The 19,319-nt window shown below is 42.7% G+C and overlaps 1 protein-coding gene across 8 annotated transcripts in view; it reads right to left on the minus strand.

The window, feature by feature from the left end:
* The window catches only part of LOC137382667 (rasGAP-activating-like protein 1), a 385,434-nt gene that overhangs the window by 177,947 nt on the left and 188,168 nt on the right, over window positions 1-19,319 (minus strand). For all 8 annotated transcript variants that reach the window (XM_068054911.1, XM_068054910.1, XM_068054915.1 and 5 more), the window contains one exon: window positions 3,677-3,817. In XM_068054911.1, the coding sequence (XP_067911012.1) occupies window positions 3,677-3,817 (141 nt within the window). The remainder of the gene's footprint in view (window positions 1-3,676; window positions 3,818-19,319) is intronic.

A 19,319-nucleotide genomic window follows, 5' to 3' on the forward strand; every position in this document is an offset into this window, starting at 1 on the left:
TTTATACACCACAATTACATCTCCCCTCAGCCTCCTCTGTTCCAAAGAAAACACCCCCAGCCTATCCAATCTTTCTTCATAGCTAAAATTCTCCATTCCTGGCACATTCTCATAAACCTCCTCTGTACCTTCTCTAGTGTGATCACATCCTTCCTGTAAAGCAGTCATCAGAATTGTACACAGTACTTTCGCTGTATTCTAACTAGTGTTTTGTACAGTTCTAGCTTAACCTCTCTACTCTGATACTCCAGGCCTCGGCAAATAAAGGAAAGTGTCCCGTATGCCTTCTTAACCACCTTATCAACCTGTCCTGCTACTTTCAGGGATCTGTGGACATATACTCCAAGGTCCCTCTGTTCCTCTGCACCTCTCAGAATCCTATTATTTATTGTATATTTCCTTGCCTTGTTTGTCCTCCCAAAATGCATTACTTCACAGTTCTCCAGATTGCCACTTTTGTGCCCACCTGATTAATCCATTGATATCTTTTTGCAGTCCATAGCTTTCTTTCTCATTATCAACCACATGGCCAATTTTCATATCATCTGCAAACTTCTTAATCATGCCCCATTAAGTGTAACTCATTGCTATACACCACAAAAAGCAAGGGACCCAAGGACTGAGCCCTGTGGAACCCTACTGGAAACAGCCTTCCAGTCACAAAAAATTTTTTGCCAAAACCCCTTTGCTTCTTGCCACTGAGCCAATTTTGAATCTAACTTGCCACTTTCCCTTGCATCCCATGAGCTTTTAATTTTCTGACCAGTATGCCATGTGGGACCTTGTCAAAAGCCTTGCTAAAATCTGCATCAAATATTCTACAATCATCAACCTTCCTTGTTACCTCCTCAAACAATTCAATCAAGTTAGTCAGACATGACTTTCCCTTAACAAATCAATGCTGAATGTCCTTGATTGATCTGTGCCTTTTTAAATGATGATTTATACTGTCTCTCAGAATTTTTTCCGATAATTTGCCGATCACCGAGGTTAGGCTGATTGGCCTCTAATTACTCAGGCTATCCCTTCCTCCTTTTTTAAACAATGGTACAATGTTAGCAATTCTCCAGTCCTCCAGCAATACGTCTGTTGCCAAAGAGGATTGGAAAAGTATGGTCAGAGCTTCCACTATTTCTTTCCTTGCTTCCCTTAGCAGCCTGGGATACATTTCATCCGGACCTGGTAATTTATCCACATAAGGATGCTAAACACCTTAATATTTCCTCCCTCACTACATTAATTTCATCTAATATTTCACATTCTTCCTCCTTAACTACAATGTCTACCTCATCCCTCACTTTTGTGAAAACAGACACTATGTATTCATTAAGAACCATGCCCACAGCTTCTGCCTCCACACACAAGTTACCTTTTTGGTCCCTAATTGGCCCTACTCTTTCCTTTGTTATCCTCTTGCACTTTATGTATTTATAAAACATCTTTGGATTTTCCTTGATTTTACTTGCCAATATTTTTTCATGCCATCTCTTTGCTTTCCTAATTTCCTTTTTAATTGCACCCCTGCACTTTCTAGGCTTTCTGCAGTATTGAGCTTTTGGAAGCTAACATAGGCGTTCTTTTTTTGCCTTATCCTGCTCTGCATGCTGTTTGACATCCAGGGGGTCTAGATTTGTGAGTCCCACCCTTTTCTTTTGAGGGAACATATTTGTTCTGAACACTCTCTATCTCCTCCATGAATACCTCCCACTGCTCTGACACTGATTTACCTTCCAGTAGCAGTTTCCAGCCCACTTTTGCCAAATCTCAACTCAGTTTAGTAAAATTGGCCTTTCTCCAATTTAAAACTTTTAATTTCAGTCTAACTTTGTCCTTTTCCATAACTACTCTAAATCTAACTGAATTATGATCACTACCACTAACGTGCTCGCCCGCAGATGCCCCTTCCATCTGCCCAGATTCATTCCCTAAAACTAAGTCCAGAACTGCCCCTTCTCTTGTTGGGCTTGCTACATACTGGCTAAAAAAGTTCTCCTGAATGCATTTTAAGAATTCTGTGCTCTCTATACCTTTTACACCGAATTTATTCCAGTTAATGTTAGAGTAGTTGAAATTGCCTACTATTACTGTCACTTTGCTTCTGCACTTCTCAGCAATTTCCCTCACTATCTCAACTGAAAATGCTGTAACCAGGAATGTTGAGCTGTCATTCCTGCCTTTCTTTCAGCCACATTTTAGTAATAATTATGACATCATATTTCCAAGTAAATATCTGTTCCTTCAGCTCATTTTCCTTATTCACTAGACTCCTTGCATTGAAGTATATACCACTAATCATTGAACAACTTCTTTGTTGCCTATTTTCTAGCCTTTGTTTGCTCGACCTTCCACACTCGCTTACTAATTTATCCCGTTGATATAGGCTGGAATCAAATTCCATTACCAGAGGTGAAGGAATAGTTTGCTAACCACTGCTCCACCCAATCCCTGCTGAAATATTTATCTAATCTAAAAAGGTGATGGTGGGTCATCTTCTTAAACATGATAAAACTGAGTGGCTTGCTAGGCCAATTAAGAGTCAAGTAATATAACCATTACACTACCATCTGTTTTGACTGTACCGATTTCTAAAGCTTGCTCTCTTTACACAAAGAAACAATCAACCAAATTTAATTCAAATATTTGGTTTATCACTGAAATTCCATTCCACTTGTTTCAGCTATACAATTGGAGCTGGTATAGAACCCAATCTACACCATGTCACTAAATGAAACTGGCCATTTATCTACTTGGTGATACCATTCTGAACTTCCAGCTCAATAAATACATACCAATAACTAGATATAGGCTTTATCTAGAGATTGAGAGACTGAGTAAGATGGGCCTTTCTCTCTGGAGTTTAGAAGAATGAGGGGTGATCTCATTGAAAAGTATAAAAATCTTATTGGGCTTGACAGGATAGATGCTTGAGAGACTGTTTCCCCTGACTGGAGAGTCTAGAGCTAGGGCTCATAGTCTCAGGATGAGATGTCAGCCATTTAGGGTGAAGCTGAGGAGAAATTTCAGGGGTTGTGAATCTTTGGAATTCTTTACACCAAAGGTTGTGGTTGCTCAGTATATTCAAGACTGAGATCAATAGATTTTGGCCTCATAGGATATGCGGATAAGGCTGGAAAGTGAAATTTACGTAGAAGTTCATCCATAATCTTATTGAATGGCAGAGCAGGCCTGGTGGCCATAGGGCCTATTTCTGCTCCTGTTTCTTATATTCTATAGTATAGAGACAAAAACATACTGTATACAAGAATACCGTTGATATTTCACAATACTTACACTGTGTGAAAGCATCCTGTAGTGACTGATGTGATGGACTATTTATAAAAGATTCTTGATAAGCAAGGGGGTGGAAGGTTATCGGGGGTAGGTGGAAATGTGGAGTAATCATTTCAACCATGAACTTACTCAATAGCGGAGCAGTTTCGAGGGGTCGAGTGGCCTACTCCTGCTCCTAATTCGTATAAAACTTGTGGGCCCAGCTAAATTCAACATACTGGTGGCCTTGCCACTCATCTATTATGCAGCCAGGCTGTTTGTTTTATAATTACAAGAATACAAGGATGGCCACTACTCATTCCTCATTAAGTATTTTGCTGATGCAATATGCAAACATTTGTAAACAGTATGCCTGTAACTCCGAGGTCAAACAACGGCAACTCACCTTTCCCAGAAAATCATTCTTTCCCACCATATCCCAGTCCCAGACTTGCACAGTCAATGACATTCCTTCTGTTGACAAGCCATCCTCCAATTCAAACTCAAACACTTCATTCCAGTGAGGAAACCGAGTCTTCTTTATAGTCTAGAATTTGGAAAGAGTTATCAAACTTTAACAAATAAATCAGAAATTAATTCAAAATGTCATTTTCTGGAATAAATTTAATAACCATACATTTACGATTAATTTAACAACAAACGTTTATGCTGAAGTTAAATCATCTTAATTTTGCGCAGCAGCATGCAGTTTAAAATAAAATATAGAAAGCGGAAACTAAAAGAACAAAGATACCTTCTCACTAACCGATAAACCAACTCATCCCTGAACCTCCCAAATGAACAGTTCTTTAATGTAAGAATGCTCTTTGTTGTAGACCCAGTAAAAACACGTATAGTAAAAACACATAAGGACTTAATTAAAACAAAGGGGCACCGCACATAGATAGCCGAGTAATTGTAGATATGATTATAGAAAAGGTATTGAGGCGGATACCAGAAACTGTCCTTGGACTTAGCAGATATAGGGAGTCGTCATGGACACCAGATATGATTACACTCATAATAGACAATGGGAAACTGTCAAGTTTTGAACAGGTTCTCACTGAGCCAAATAAGGAATTACCATTATGTCATTATACCAGACCCCTATGAGTAAGTAAGAGGGGCGGGTCTTGGAAACAAGATTTAACCCCTGACTGAAACTGAGGAAGGTCCGAGAACCCCGGGGAAGAACACTCGAGAAGATACCGTGAGCCAGGGGCTCAGAGAACAGAAGAGCAGCCACAAGTCCGAGACTGATCACCTCGTGTCGTGACGGGTAGTATACTGTGCAAGTAGTGAGAGCTTGTACTTTGATGAGTTTTGATAATGTACAAGTAGTGAGAGCTTGTACTTGATGATTTAGTGTGTGAATAAAATATTGATATACCTTTCACCAATTGGATTCCGTGGATTCTTTAAGAGTAGAGTGTGTGTTACGCACAACATAACTGGCGCCCGAACAGGGACTCGGTTGTAGTGCTATTTTAAGTTATTTTGAATAGCCTCACTGAGTTTGAACTAAATTATCAACAAAGTTACGAGTCTGACTGATCAGATTGGTGAACTTTTGAGTAATTGTGGCCCTGGCCAGGCCAGAGTGGGAGTTGGAACTCCAGAAATATTTGAAGGGCAAGTGGCCCTCGTGGATAGAGTTTGTAGTTAAACAGTACATGGGCCAGGGGGCCGTTGGGGTACAACAATGGGAGGATGCGCATACCCACCAAGCTGAATGAGCGCCTAAGTTAGTGAAAGCCACTGCTGAGTGGCATGATAGGGCCCTGAAGACAGAGTCAGTTAGCTCAGCTCAGGTAGAGCATTTAATCCAATTCCAGTCTCAGGCCGAAAAGGCTGAATACAGTCGCAGTAAGGCTGAGAGGGAAGTGGACAAGGCGAAGGAACAGCTCACAGGAGCGGAACAGAAATACTCTGACTTACAGACCGCAATGACGGTTCTGCACCGCTTACCGAAGGAGTGGGTGTACCAGTCAGCGGATCATACCAAATATCAGGAGGAGACAAGTAAACTACAGTCTCAACTCTCAGCACAGAGGGGCATAATATGCACTTTTGTGCATAGGGAGGATGATGACAATGATGACTTTAATCGGGCCGACTTGGCAGATAAGGCCAGTAAGTACCATGGGATGACCACCCCCCCGAACCCCCAATCGAGCCTTCAGCCCAACTCTGGCCTTACCTATGGCCCATTAATAACTGGGGGGGGGGGGGGCCAGAGGGCTCCATGACTAAGTTAATGGCAGAGTGACATAAAAAGATTATGTTTTAGTGAAATTTCAAGTGAGTAAGACCAAATTACTGTGTCTTTTGATTCGAATGTGTGAATGTTGGAAGCTCCCATGAATGTGGGATGTGCAACTTGTGTTCTGTAGAACCGACAGTCGTTAACTCTTTGTTGTCTGGCCTTGATGTTGAAAGAATGAGTCTGTTACTTTTTCTATTTTTACACGTGTATATTTTGTGGGAATCTTGAGTCATATTTTGGTTGTGAACTAGTTGAACCTGTGTGTTCCTTGGCATCGGGACAGGGGATTTGACAGAGATTTTGGTAGTTTGAATTCATAACCCATTACAGGAATCAATTTTCTAAGTGTTTGGAATTGAATAAGTGTGAAACATGATTGTTGAGTGTATTCATTTCAATTTAAGATTGTGCACCCAGTAATGGGATATAAAATTGAATTATATTTAAGTTGAAGTTTTATTTTTATTTTCAATGTTGGTTTTGCAACTGTGAAAAGGCAATGAACAATTTTGTAAGAGATAAGCTTCAGCCTTGAAGGTCTGAAGATACAATTTGAAGTTTAAAACGCTACTTTAATTGGAGTTCCAGTTTAAAATCTGTTCTAGTTTTTTTTGGAGTTTAAAGACATGTTTTACTGACTGTTTTAAGTAGCAAATGACAGTAATTGGATATTGGTTTAAGGGAAAGAAGGATAAACAAAGGAGATATAGGAAAGATTCTGTCTATTTAAAGTTTGTTTAAGAAGCTGCTGTTAAATCTTTTGTTTTAAGAATGTTAAATAACTTTTTCTTTAGTTTTTGGTTTTATTACAGTCATTTGAAAAGGCGCCTGAAGAAAGAACAAAAAAAATGACGTAATTTACCCATCTTTAAAAAAAAAAGCACGTGCTGTTCTGTGTGTAGTTAATAAGTATTATAAGTTAATAAGTCTGAGTTAAGTTTATACTATTAAGGTTAACTGACCTGTTAAGTTGAAAAACTGGAAATTTCATTTGTGGTGACAATGAACTTTCAAGTTTATTATGTCAAGTTTTGGGGGAGTCTTTAATTCCGGACATAAGACTCGTTCATATAACATTGGCAGTTTTGATTTTTAAATATTTATTGCTGTGAATTGGAATTTAGAATCATCTTTGTTATAAAAAAATCCTGGGATTAGAAACCTTTTACAAAAGATGCTAAAAGTTTGGAAACAATTGGAGTTTAATCTAAAATGCTGTCTTTCCTGATGGAGATGCTTTCCTTTGAAGCTGATAATGTTACTAATTATTTTGTTGTTTTCAAACCCTAAGGATACCAAAAGGATTGAAGAAAAAGTTTAAAATGGAGCGTAGCTCTTTTCGATCAGAAAAAAAAGGCTACGTAAAGTGACGCAGCTGTGAATGTTTTGCTCTGCCCCCTTGGAGACAAACAAAGAAATTAACCCCGCTGCAGCTATTGTTTTTCCATTTAATCCACCACACAATTTTTGCATTGCTGAGAATAACATTTATATATTTTGGACATTATTAATTCTTAAATTTCTAAATTGACAGCTATAATTGGACAAATTAACCCATTGGGCTTAGGGGCAGAGCCACAATGGATTCTTTCTGTTTTTTTTAAGCAGGTGACGGTAGGTTCCAAGGCCACATGAGAACTGATGTCACAGCAAGAGATCTGGCAGCTTTAAGAATTCAAGAACTTAATTGCAGACATCAAATGTCACAGCATCTTTTTCAATGAGACAAAGTGCTTGAGAAGGAGAGATAGTTGCAAGCACTTCTGTCTTTAATGTAAAAAAAAATGCAATACCACCAAGTCTGGGCATAAGAAATTGGAATCGATAAACAACATTTAATTGATGAGTGGTTATTTAAAGCACTCAAAGGGAAATTTATCTGACATTTAAGAGGACAATCAAAGTTTTAAAAAAAAAACAGTCTAAGTGGTTTGCTGTGTTGGATATTAGCAATAGGTTCTGGTCCATACCACTGGCACAAGAGTGTCAATATAAACTTGCGTTTATGCTCCAGGGAATACAGTACACCTGGACGTGTCTCCCCCAGCGATTTCATAATAGTCCGTCAATATTCCACCAGTAGTTGGCACAGGGGTTAAGCCCTTTCTCCCAATCAGAATGTTTGATCCAATAAGTGGATGGCCTATTACTCCAAACGGAGAGTAAGGAAGAGCATTTAGAGCTACTGAAGGAACTCCTTCAACTCCTCTGGAAGGTCGGAGTGAAAGTTAACCCGAAAAAGGCACAGATATTGAAAGAAAAGGTTTCTTATTTGGGAATAGTGATAATACAGGGAAAGCATGAGATAGAGCAAAAATGAGTACAAACAATCCTTGAACTCCCCTTCCCGCAAGATATTAAAGCTCTAAGATCATTTATGGGCCTTATTGGGTATTTAAGGAACCATATTGATGGATTTGCCTTAAAGGCAGCCCCTTTATATGATCTCCTGAAAAAGAACTCCAAGTGGGTTGGACACCAGAGTGTACGTCAGCAGTTGCAGATTTAAAACAGGCACTAGTCACAGCCCCAGCGCTACAGGTGCCAGACCCATCCCTACCCTTTGCCCTCGAGGTTGCTACCACAGATACTACCTTATCAGCGGTATTGCTTCAGGAAAAACATGGTTGATTTTGTCCCGTGGCGTACGCATCTCGCTTGTTAACATCAGTAGAACAAGCTTTTACAGTGTGTGAAAAGCATTTGCTGGCCGTCTTTAGTTTAGGGATACAGCACTGAAACAGGCCCTTCGGCCCACCGAGTCTGTGCCGACCATCAACCACCCATTTATACTAATCCTACATTCCTACCACATCCCCACCTGTCCCTATATTTCCCTACCACCTACCTATACTAGGGGCAATTTACAATGGCCAATTTACCTACCAACCTGCAAGTCTTTTGGCTTGTGGGAGGAAACCGGAGCACCCGGAGAAAACCCACGCAGACACAGGGAGAACTTGCAAACTCCACACAGGCAGTACCCGGAATCGAACCCGGGTCCCTGGAGCTGTGAGGCTGCGGTGCTAACCACTGCGCCACTGTGCCGTCTTCTGGGCAGTTCAACATTTTACTTATATTGTCGGCCTCAGCCCCGTAACTATTCTAACTGAACACACGCCTATCCAGTTGTCTGGATGGACGGCTGAAGGACGGTAATGTTAGTCAGAATCGTATTGCTCAGTGCACCTTACTCTTGCAAGGCAGAGACATTTCAGTAAAAAAGGCAAGAACTACTACATGCCTGGCAGACAATTTAATCTACCAGGGCGAACCCCATGAGTGTCAGGTTTTGACAGCAAAGGCCCTCCAGGGACCTTTTGTGTCAAAACCATTGGGGGGTGTACAAGGGAAGGAACCAGCAATCAAAATTTTTGTTGACAGTTCCTCTACAGTGGAGGATGGGATTAGGCAGACAGGGTGTGGATTACATGTACAGGAGGATGGAAGTCCCAGACTCGAACGAATTGTGGTGGGTCTTTCTTGTAAATGTTACTATTGGACAGTGGGTATGTGTTGAATGCCCAAAAGGGACCCACCAAGGGCCCCCCCCCCCCAGTTCCCTGTATGGCAGTGCGATGATAAAGACTGTAAAAACCGATCAATATGTGTGAAACCACAAAACGATAGGGGCTACTGGCTCTATTGTGTTGGGGAAAATAAAAAAGGACAGTTCCTATTCCAGGTTGTGAGATTAACCGGACAAGAAGCACCAACCCTCACGGTTACCCCCACATCCGAATTACCGACGAGTAAGTTTACGACCCAGCAGCCACAAGTGACTGATCTCCCTTGCCCTGCCTTAACCGCAGGACCAGAAAATAGACTTGTGATAATAAAAACTAATAAAATTGTATATAATATACAGCTTGAGTTGGTACCGGTAATATTGAATATCTCAGATATCCAGCTACCTGACTGGTGCCCTGAGAAGACCGGAGAGTTGTACAAGGTACTACTGCAACAATTGCTGAGACAAGAATTTGGTGATGAGGGAATAATAAATGGAAAGAGACGTAAACGTGGTTTAGTGAATGATGCAGCCACAGTCTTTAATACAGGAACATCAATTGTCAAGAATATAGATTTGGAAAGCGTGTACCAGAAGGTTAGAACTCTCAGCCAGCTAGTAAAGGATATTTTGAAAGAGGAGCAAAAGGCACAGAGTGGTGTAGCTAAAGTAGGACAGGATTTGCCCAAAACAGTGACAGGACTGGTGAGAGTACAGGAAGGTCATGCTCATACTATTAATGATATAATAGAAAAGGTAAAGGAGGTCCATGACATTTCAAATAATGAAAGCGTTTGTAGTACATATGGGTCGTGGATGTTAGAACAAACACGAGAAAATCTGAGGTAAATTGATGCTGGACAGGTACCAATTTGGATAAATGACACCCAGTTGGAGGACTTAGCTAGTCACACAAATGATAAAATTATCAGGTGCCAACTCAGAAAACTTGTTAAGGTATGGAAAGGTCAGGAGTGTGTAAATACAAGATCTATCAGTATTGGAGTAGTGTTGGGAATACCTGTAATTCTGAGATATAAGTTAGGGATGCAATTGTACGAAGTAGAAAATATAGGGGTGATAAAGGGAAAAGATTACATAAAACACTATGATATATTACCCTGTGTTGTGGAAATTGGAAAAGAGTTAGTTGGAGCAACATTGTCTGAGTGTAGTCTGGAAGACCAGGTGGTCATATGTCCTCATCCTATATATAAAACAGCAGAATCAAAATGTGGATTTAATGCCACTGTAAATTGCACCATGGAGATTAAGAAAGCATTGTCAGGGTTAACCCATGTGGCCTATATGGGAAAGGGGAGATATTGTTTAACCACTACGGTGGAGGAGTACCAGTAGGGACATAACCAGACTTATCCGGTGAGCAACAGTACGTTTTGTTTCAACCCACAAATACCAACCTGAGTAGGGAAGATGGAGTTGGTAAACATACACAAACGAAAGACAGAAACGATAACTGTGACAGAAAGTATTAAGGAGGATTTGACAAATTACCTCCGGGAATTTGAATATACTATTCAGCCATTGCCCACACACTTAGGTAAAGAGAGACAGCAGCTAGAAGCCATTGCTGTAGTGTACTACAATCTGGAACAACAGTCAAAGAAGCTACAAGATGAGACTGACGAGATAAACGATTCTACCTGGTGGGAGGACTTATGGAACTGGGCGTCAAACGTGCAGATGCACCCCTGGTGTAGAATTATCTCCCATGTCCTGATAGTGGTTTTGGGTATCATGGTGTTATATGTGACATACTTAATTTGGCAACTTAAGAAATTAATTAGGCGATGTGAGAGGATGTATGAACACATGTTGGACAGCTACCCGAAAGGCAATCAGTACTCGAACTTGCTCTATAAAAGGATAGACAATTAGTGATGCCACACAAGGGTGAATGTATAACCTATTCATATATACTTAAAATGAGTTAATGAATGATCAGGATACTCTAAGAATGAAATTGCGACTGTATTATGTTAGCACAATTGATTATGTAATAGTGATGTTTAAATTGTGCTTTCTTTAACATTACACTGCTTATGCTTTTGCTTTGAAAATTAAATTGTAATTGCACAAGTGTAGTACCTAATAGACATGAGAGTGTGATCCCGTGGGCATGGCCCTGCAGGATCAAAGGGGGGACTGTAGACCCAGTAAAAACACATATAGCAAAAACACTTTAGAACTTAATTAAAACAAAGGGGCACAGCACACAGATAACCGAGGTATTGTAGATATGATTATAAAAAAGGTATTGAGGAGGATACCAGAAACCAGGAGTTGTCATGGACACCAGATATGATTAAAGAAAAGGTATTGAGGAAGATCCCAGAAACTGTCCTTGGACTTGGCAGATATAGGGAGTCGTCATGGACACCAGATATGATTACACTCATAATAGACAATGGTAAACTGTTAAGTTTTGAACAGGTTCTCACTGAGCCAAATAAGGAATTATCATTATGTCATTATACCAGACCTCTATGTGTAAGGAAGAGGGGCGGGTCTTAGAAACAAGATTTAACCCCTGACTGAAACTGAGGAAGGTACAAGAACCCTGGGGAAGAACACTCGAGAAGACACCCTGGGCCAGGGGTTCAGAGAACAGAAGAGCAGCCGCAAGTCCGAGACTGATCACCTCGTGTCGTGACGGGTAGTATACTGTACAAGTAGTGAGAGCTTGTACTTGATGATTTAGTGTGTGAATAAAATATTGATATACCTTTCACCAATCGGATTCCATGGATTCTTTAAGAGTAGAGTGCATGTTACGCACAACATTTTCTCTTTCTTAATCTTTCTTTCAAGCTCACTTACTCTAATTTACTCTCACCATATCCTGTATTTTACTTTATCATACTTTCTTTCTGTCCTGTACTATCTATTTCTTGCGCGCGTTAGACCACATTCTGCTCATTTTTATCCACCAAAGTTGTTTCTAACTTCAGTGGCCTCTTTTTCTCTTTCGTTACTCTTTGGCTTGATCCAGCCCTATGCCCATTAAACCTAGTGCTGCTCCCGTTATTTCCCACCCCTGTCCCCAGGAGGGCAGCTCACCTGTCATCCTTTATTCCTCTCTTAGCCTCCATTCCCATTTTATTTGTACCCTTTTCCATTCATTCAAAGTATTTTTAAGCCTATTTTAAAGGTTTAAAATGTTTAACTTTTTTAATGCATTTATGGGATGTGGGCATCACTGGCTATGTTAGCATTTATTGTCCATCCCTAATTGACCTTGAGAAGGTGGTGGTGAGCTGCCGTCTTGAACCACTGCAGTCCTTGGGGTGTAGGTGCACCCACAGTGCTGTTAGGAAGGGAGTACCAGGATTTTGACCCAGCAACAGAGAAGGAACGGCGATACAGTTCCAAGTCAGGATGGTGTGTGACTTGGAGGGGAACCTCCAGGTGGTGATGTTCCCATGCATTTGCTGCCCTTGTCCTTTTAGTTGGTAGAGGTCGCGGGTTTGCAAGGTGCTGTCTAAGGAGCCTTGGTGCGTTGCTGCAGTGCATCTTGTAGATGGTACACACTGCTGCCACTGTGTGTCTGTGGTGGAGGGAATGAATGTTTGTAGATGGGGTTCCAATCAAGCGGGCTGCTTTGTCCTGAATGGTGTCAGCTTCTTGAGTGTTGTTGGAGCTGCTCCCATCCAGGCAAGTGGAGAGTATTCCATCACACTCCTGACATGTGCCATGTAGATGGTGGACAGGCTTTGGGGAGTCAGGAGGTGAATTACTTGCTGTAGGATTCCTAGCCTCTGACCTGCTCCTATAGCCACGGTATTTATATGGCTACTCCAGTTCAGTTTATGGTCAATGGTAGCCCCTAGGATGTTGATAGTGGGGGATTCAGTGATGGTAATGCCATTGAATGTCAAGGGGAGATGGTTAGATTCTCTCTTGTTGGAGATGATCATTGCCTGGCACTTGTGTGGCTCGAATGTTACTTGCCACTTATCAGCCCAAGCCTGGATATTGTCCAGATCTTGCTGCATTTCTACACAGACTGCTTCAGTATCTGAGGAGTCGCGAATGGTGCTGAACATTGTGCAATCATCAGCGAACATCCCCACGTCTGACCTCACGATTGAGGGAAGGTCATTGATGAAGCAGCTGAAAATGGTTGTGCCTAGGACACTACCCTGAGGAATTCCTGCAGTGATGTCCTGGAGCTGAGATTATTGATCTCCAACAACCAGAACAATCTTCCTTTGTACTAGGTATTTGAACCCATGTCCCCAAGGCATTGGTCTGGGCCTCTGGATTACTTGTTCAATGACATTACCACTACACCACGGTCTACCCGCTGCCCTTGTCCTTCTAGGTGATACAGGTCGTGGGTTTTGAAGGTACTGTTGAAGGAACTTGGTAAGTTGCTGCAGTGTATCTTGTAGAGGGTACACACTGCTGCCATTGTGTGTCAGTAGTGAAGGAAGTGAATGTTGAAGGTGGTGGATGGTGTGCCAATCAAGTAGGCTGTTTTGTCCTGGATGGTGTCAAGCTTCTTGAGTGTTGTTGGAGCTGCACCCATCCAGGCAAATGAAGAGTATGCCATCACACTCCTGACTTGTGCTCTGATGGACAGGCACTGGAGAGACAAGAGGTGAGTTTCTCCCCACAGAATTCCTAGCCTCTGATGTGCTCTTGTAGCCACAGTACTTATGTGGATGGTCCAGTTCAGTTTCTGGTCAATGGTAAGCCCCAGGATGTTGATAGTGGGGGAATTAAGCGATGGTAATGCAGTTGAACATCAAAGGGTGATAGTTAGAGTCTCTCTTGTTTGAGATGGTCATTGCCTGGCACTTGTGTGGCATAAATGTTACTTGCCATTTATCAGCCGAAGCCTGAATGTTGTCCAGGTCTTGCTGCACCTGGACACGGACTGCTTCAGTGTCTGAGGAGTCACGAATGGTACTAAACATTGTGCAATTATCAGCGAACATCCCCACTTTTGACCTTGTGATGGAGGGAAGGTCATTGATGAAGTAGCTGAAGATGGTTGGGCCTAGGACACTAACCTGAGGAACTCCTGCAGCCATGTCCAGGACAATTAAGAGCTAGTATCAGTAATAGTGACCATGAAACTACTAGATTGTTGTACAGATCTATCTGGTTCACAAATGTCCTTTAGGGAAGGAAATCTGCCATCCTTACTCCATGTACCCTATCCGTGACTCAAGATCCACAGCAATGTGGTTGACTCTTAACTGCCTCTGAAATAGCCTAGCAAGCCAGTGAGTTGTGTCAAAACTGTTACGAAAGCTATAATTAGAATACAGCAGGATGGATCACCTGGCATCAACCTAGGCACTGGCTTCAAAAATGACTAAGGCACACCCTGCCCAGTCAAATCTGCAAAGTCCTCTCCCTACCATCTGAGAACTTGTGCTAAAATTGGAAGAGCTGTCCCACAGACTAATCAATCAACATCTTGACATAGTCATACTTTCAGAATCATACCTTACAGTCAATGTCCCAGACTCCGCTATTGCCAGCCCTCTGTATGATATGTCTCACGCCAGCACAGACCCACCTGAGGTGGTGGCACAGTAGTATACAGTTGGGAGGGAATCCTCAGAATTGACTCCAGATTGCATGAAGTCTCATGTCATCAAGTCAAACATGAGCAAGGAAAGCTCCTGCTGATTACCACCTATCGCACCCACCACCCCCCCCCCACCCCCCTCAGCTGATGAATCAACACTCCTCCATGTTGAACATGACTCGGAAGAAATTCTTTATGTACCCTGGGTGGGGGTCTTCAATGTCCATCACCAAGAGTGGCTCGGTAGCACCATTACTGACCAAGCTGACCCAGTCCTGAAAGACATATCTGCCAAAATAAGCCTGCGGCAGGTGTTGAGAAAACCAACAAGAGGGAAAAACCTACTTCACCTTGTCCTCATCAATCTACCTGTTGCAGATGCATCTGTCCATGACAGTATTGATAGGAGTGACCACCACACAGTTCTTGTGGAGACAAAGTCCCGTCTTCACACTGATGACATGCTCCATCGTGTTGTGTGGTATTACCACCATGCCAAATAGATTCAAAACAGATCTAGCAGCTCAAAACTGTACATCCATGAGGCATTGTGGCACAGCAGCAGCAGAATTACATTCAACCACACTCTGTAACCTCATGGTCTAGCAAATTCCTCATTCTACCATTATCATGAAGCCAGGGGGTTAACCCTGATTCAATTAGGAATGTAAGAGAGCATACCAGGAGCAGCACCGGGTATACCTAAAAAAAATTAGGTACCAACCTAGTGAATCTACAACACAGTATGCTAAACAGGGGAAGCAGCATGCTTTGGGCAAAGCTAAGTGATCTCAGAATCAACAGACCAAATCAAAGCTCTGCAGTCCTGCCACATCCAGTTGTGAATGGTGGTGGACAATTAAACAACTAATGGGAGAAGGAAGCTCCATGAACATCCCCATCCTCAATGATGGGGGAGCCTAGCATGTCAGTGTTTGCAACCACCTTGAGCTAGAAGTGCCCAGTGGGTGATCCATCTTGGCCTCCTTCTGAGGTCCCCATCATCACAGAAGTCACTCTTCAAATAATTCAATTCACTCCACGCGATATCAGAACAAGCTGAGCACACCTGATACCACAAAGACTATGGACCCCGACAACGTCCCAACTGTAGTGCTGAAAACATGTGCACCAGATCTAGCTGTGCCCCTAGCCAAGCCATTCCAGCACAACTACAACACTGGCATCTACCTGTGGAAAATTGCCCAGGTATGCCCTGGCTGTAAATAGCAGGACAAATCTGATCCAGACAATTACCACCCCATCAGCCTGCTCTCAATCATCAGCAAACTGATGGAAGATGTTGTTGACAGTGCTATCAAGCTGCACTTACTCACCAATAACCTGCTAGCCGATGACCAGTTTGGGTTCTCCCAGGGCCACTCAGCTCCTGACCTCATTACAGCCTTGGTGCGAACATGGACAAAAGAGTTGAATTCCAGAGGTGAGGTGAGAGTAATTGCCCTTGACACTGAGGCAGCATTTGTCTGAGTGCAGAGTCAAGGAGCCTGAGCAAAAGTTAAGTCAATGGCAATCAGGTGGGAAACTTTCCACTGGCTGGAGTTATACCTAGTACAAAGGAAGATGGTTGTGGTCGATGTAGGCTAATTATCTCAGCCCTAGGACATTGCTGCAGGAGTTCCTCAGGGTAGTGTCCTAGGCCCAACAACCTTCAGCTTCTTCATCATTTACCTTCCCTCCATCATAAGGTCAGAAGTGGGGATTTTCATTGATGAGTGTGCAGTGTACAGCTCCATTCACAAACCTTCAGGTAACGAAGCAGCCTATGCTTGCATGTAGAAAGACCTGGACAACATCCAGGCTTGGGCTGATATGTGGCAAATAACATTCATGCCACATGATTGCCAGGCAATGATCATCTCCAGCAAGAGAGAATCTAATCATCTCCCCTTGATATTCAATGGCATTATCATCATTGAATCCCCCACCATCAATATCCTGGGGGTCATCATTGATCATAAACTTAACTGAACCAGCGACATAAATACTGTGCTTACAAGATTACAGCATGGATTTGTAAAAAGCACATCATGCTTGATTAATCTAATTGAATTTTTTGATGAAGTAACAGGGAAGGTTGATGAAGGGAATGCGGTGGATGTTGTTTATTTGGATTTTAAGAAAGCATTTGATAAGGTACCACATAAAAGGATGGTTAAAAAAATTGAGGCTCCTAGAATAGAAGAGTCAGTGTCCAATTGGATATAAAAATTGGCTTAAGGACAGAAAACAGTGAGTTGCTTTTCAGACTGGAGGATGATAGACAGTGGTGTTGCCCAAGGGTCAGTGCTACGACCACTGCTTTTTTGATATATATAAATGACTTGGAACTTGGACTATAGAGAAGAATCTCAAGATTTGCTGATGACACCAAACTTGGAGGTGCAGCAAACAATGAAGATGATATGAACCGCCTGCAACAGGACATGGAGAAGCTAGCAGAACGGGCAAAGAGGTAGCAGATGGAATTTAATACTGGCAAGTGTTGATGCATTTTGGCAGAAGGAATAGAGAGAGGCAATATATACTTGATGGCACATTTCTAAAGAGTGTGCAGGAACAGAGGGTCCTGGGGATGCATGTGCACAGATCTTTGAATGTGGCAGGACATGTTCAGAGAGTGGGTAGTAAAGCATATGGGATCTTGGGCTTCATAGAGACATGGGCTGAATTTTATGAGCCCTGCAGCATCAAGGGTTGTGGCGGGGGTGGGGGGGGCCGGAAAATTCTTCCAGGAGAGGCCCGCCATGACCTCCGATGCCGAGAAGGCCCCACCGTATTTTGCCGGTGGCGGCAAGGCCTTGGTGCAAATATGCAAATTAGATTAAAATGAAAGCATAATTACCGAGCTGTACCAACGGCCGTCCCACGCAGATATTCTGGCCGCCAGCCGGAACTCCCATGCCTTTGGAACGCTATTGTTCCAAGGCGTGACACTGGTGGGGAGGCGGGCGGAGTGAAACTATCAGTGCAGGAGGTGGGGGAGAGGGGAGAACTATTGTAATTGGTTGTGGGGATGATGGGAAGGGGTTGAAGGGCAAAGATAACGAGGTTCGGAGGGGAAAGTTCGAGTTGGAAATTCACTTTATTTTGGATGAGATAAGCCCAAAAAACAAACATTTTGGAGGGGTGGGAGACGGGATTCCAGCTTTTATTTAGTTTTTCACACAAATTTACAATTAATATTCCTTTAAAATTTCAATTGTTACTGCAGGGTTGGAAGCCCTTTGAAAATGGCGCTGGCACCTGCTCGGTGGCGTTGGAAATCATTGCCCGGGACAGAGTGGCCGCCCCTCTACATCATCAGGGGCAGCTGTTCCGCCCCTCCATTTAAATTAGTTCTCGTGAAAAATAGCACAGGGGCTCAACGACAGCACATCCGCGCTTGAAGACCGCCATCAGCAGAGTGCACCGCCACAGTTTGCAGCACGCTCATAAATTTCAGTCCATTGAATACAAAAGCAGAGAAGTTATGTTGAACCTTTATTAAGCTCTGGTTAAGCCCCAACTGGAGTATTGTGTCCAGTTCTGGTCACCACACTTCAGGAAGGATGTGAGGGTCCTTGGGAGGGTGCAGAGGAGATTTACTAGAATGATTCCAGGGATTGAGGATTTCAGTTACAAGGTTAGGTTGGAAGAGATGGGTTTGATCTCCTTAGAACAAAGGAGACTGATTGTAGATTTAATAGAAGTGTACAAAATTATGACAGGCTTAGATAAGTTAGACAAGGAAAAACTGTTCCCATTAACAAGTTGTACAAGGACTAGGGGCCACAGATTGAAAGTTTTGGACAAAAGTTGCAAGGGGGAATATGAAGAAGCACTTTTTTAGGCAGCGGGTAGCAATGACCTGGAATTCGCTGCCCATAAGGGTGGTGGAAGTGGAGATGACAATGACTTCAAGAGGCGGTTGGATGGCCACCTGAGAGAAATAGACTTGTAGGGCTATGGGGATCGAGCCAATGAGTGGGACTGACTGCATAGCTCCAGAAAGAGCTGGCATGGACTTGATGGGCCGAATGACCTCCTTCTGTGTTGTAAATAACTCTATGACTCTAAGAGCAAAGGTTGGGTATTCTGGAGCAAGTGACTCACCTCCTGTTGTTATGAGGTATGTGGATTCCAGTTCCTTAAAGGTCTCTAAAAGGTTTAGTAACAGCTAAACTAGCATATACTATATACAGAACCTTTGTCTAGGGAGTTACAGTTACAGATTGACTATGGCTTCTAGTCACATGACTACTTCCTGGTGCTTAGCTCATTAGCATACTGAGTTCTTAAAGGGACATCACATGTGAAGCGATCATGCAACACCTGACTCCCCAAAGCCTTTCCACCACCTACGAGGCACAAGTCAGGAGTGTGATGGAATACTCTCCACTTGCCTGGATGAGTGCAGCTCCAACAATATTTAACAAGCTCAACATCATCGAGGACAAAGCAGCCCGCTTGATCAGCATCCCATCCACCATCCTAAAGTTTCACTCCCTCCTCCACCAGCGCAACATGACTGCAATGCTTACCACCTATAAAATGTATTGCAGCAACTCGTCAAGGCTTCTTCAACAGCACTTCACCAAACCGGCGACCTCTACCACTTAGAAGAACAAGGGCAGCAGGCGGATGGATACACCACCACCTGCAAATTCCCCTCCAATTCACACAGCATCCTAACTTGGAACTAT

This window comes from Heterodontus francisci, chromosome 23, assembly GCF_036365525.1.
Source record: "Heterodontus francisci isolate sHetFra1 chromosome 23, sHetFra1.hap1, whole genome shotgun sequence".
NCBI lineage: Eukaryota > Metazoa > Chordata > Chondrichthyes > Heterodontiformes > Heterodontidae > Heterodontus > Heterodontus francisci.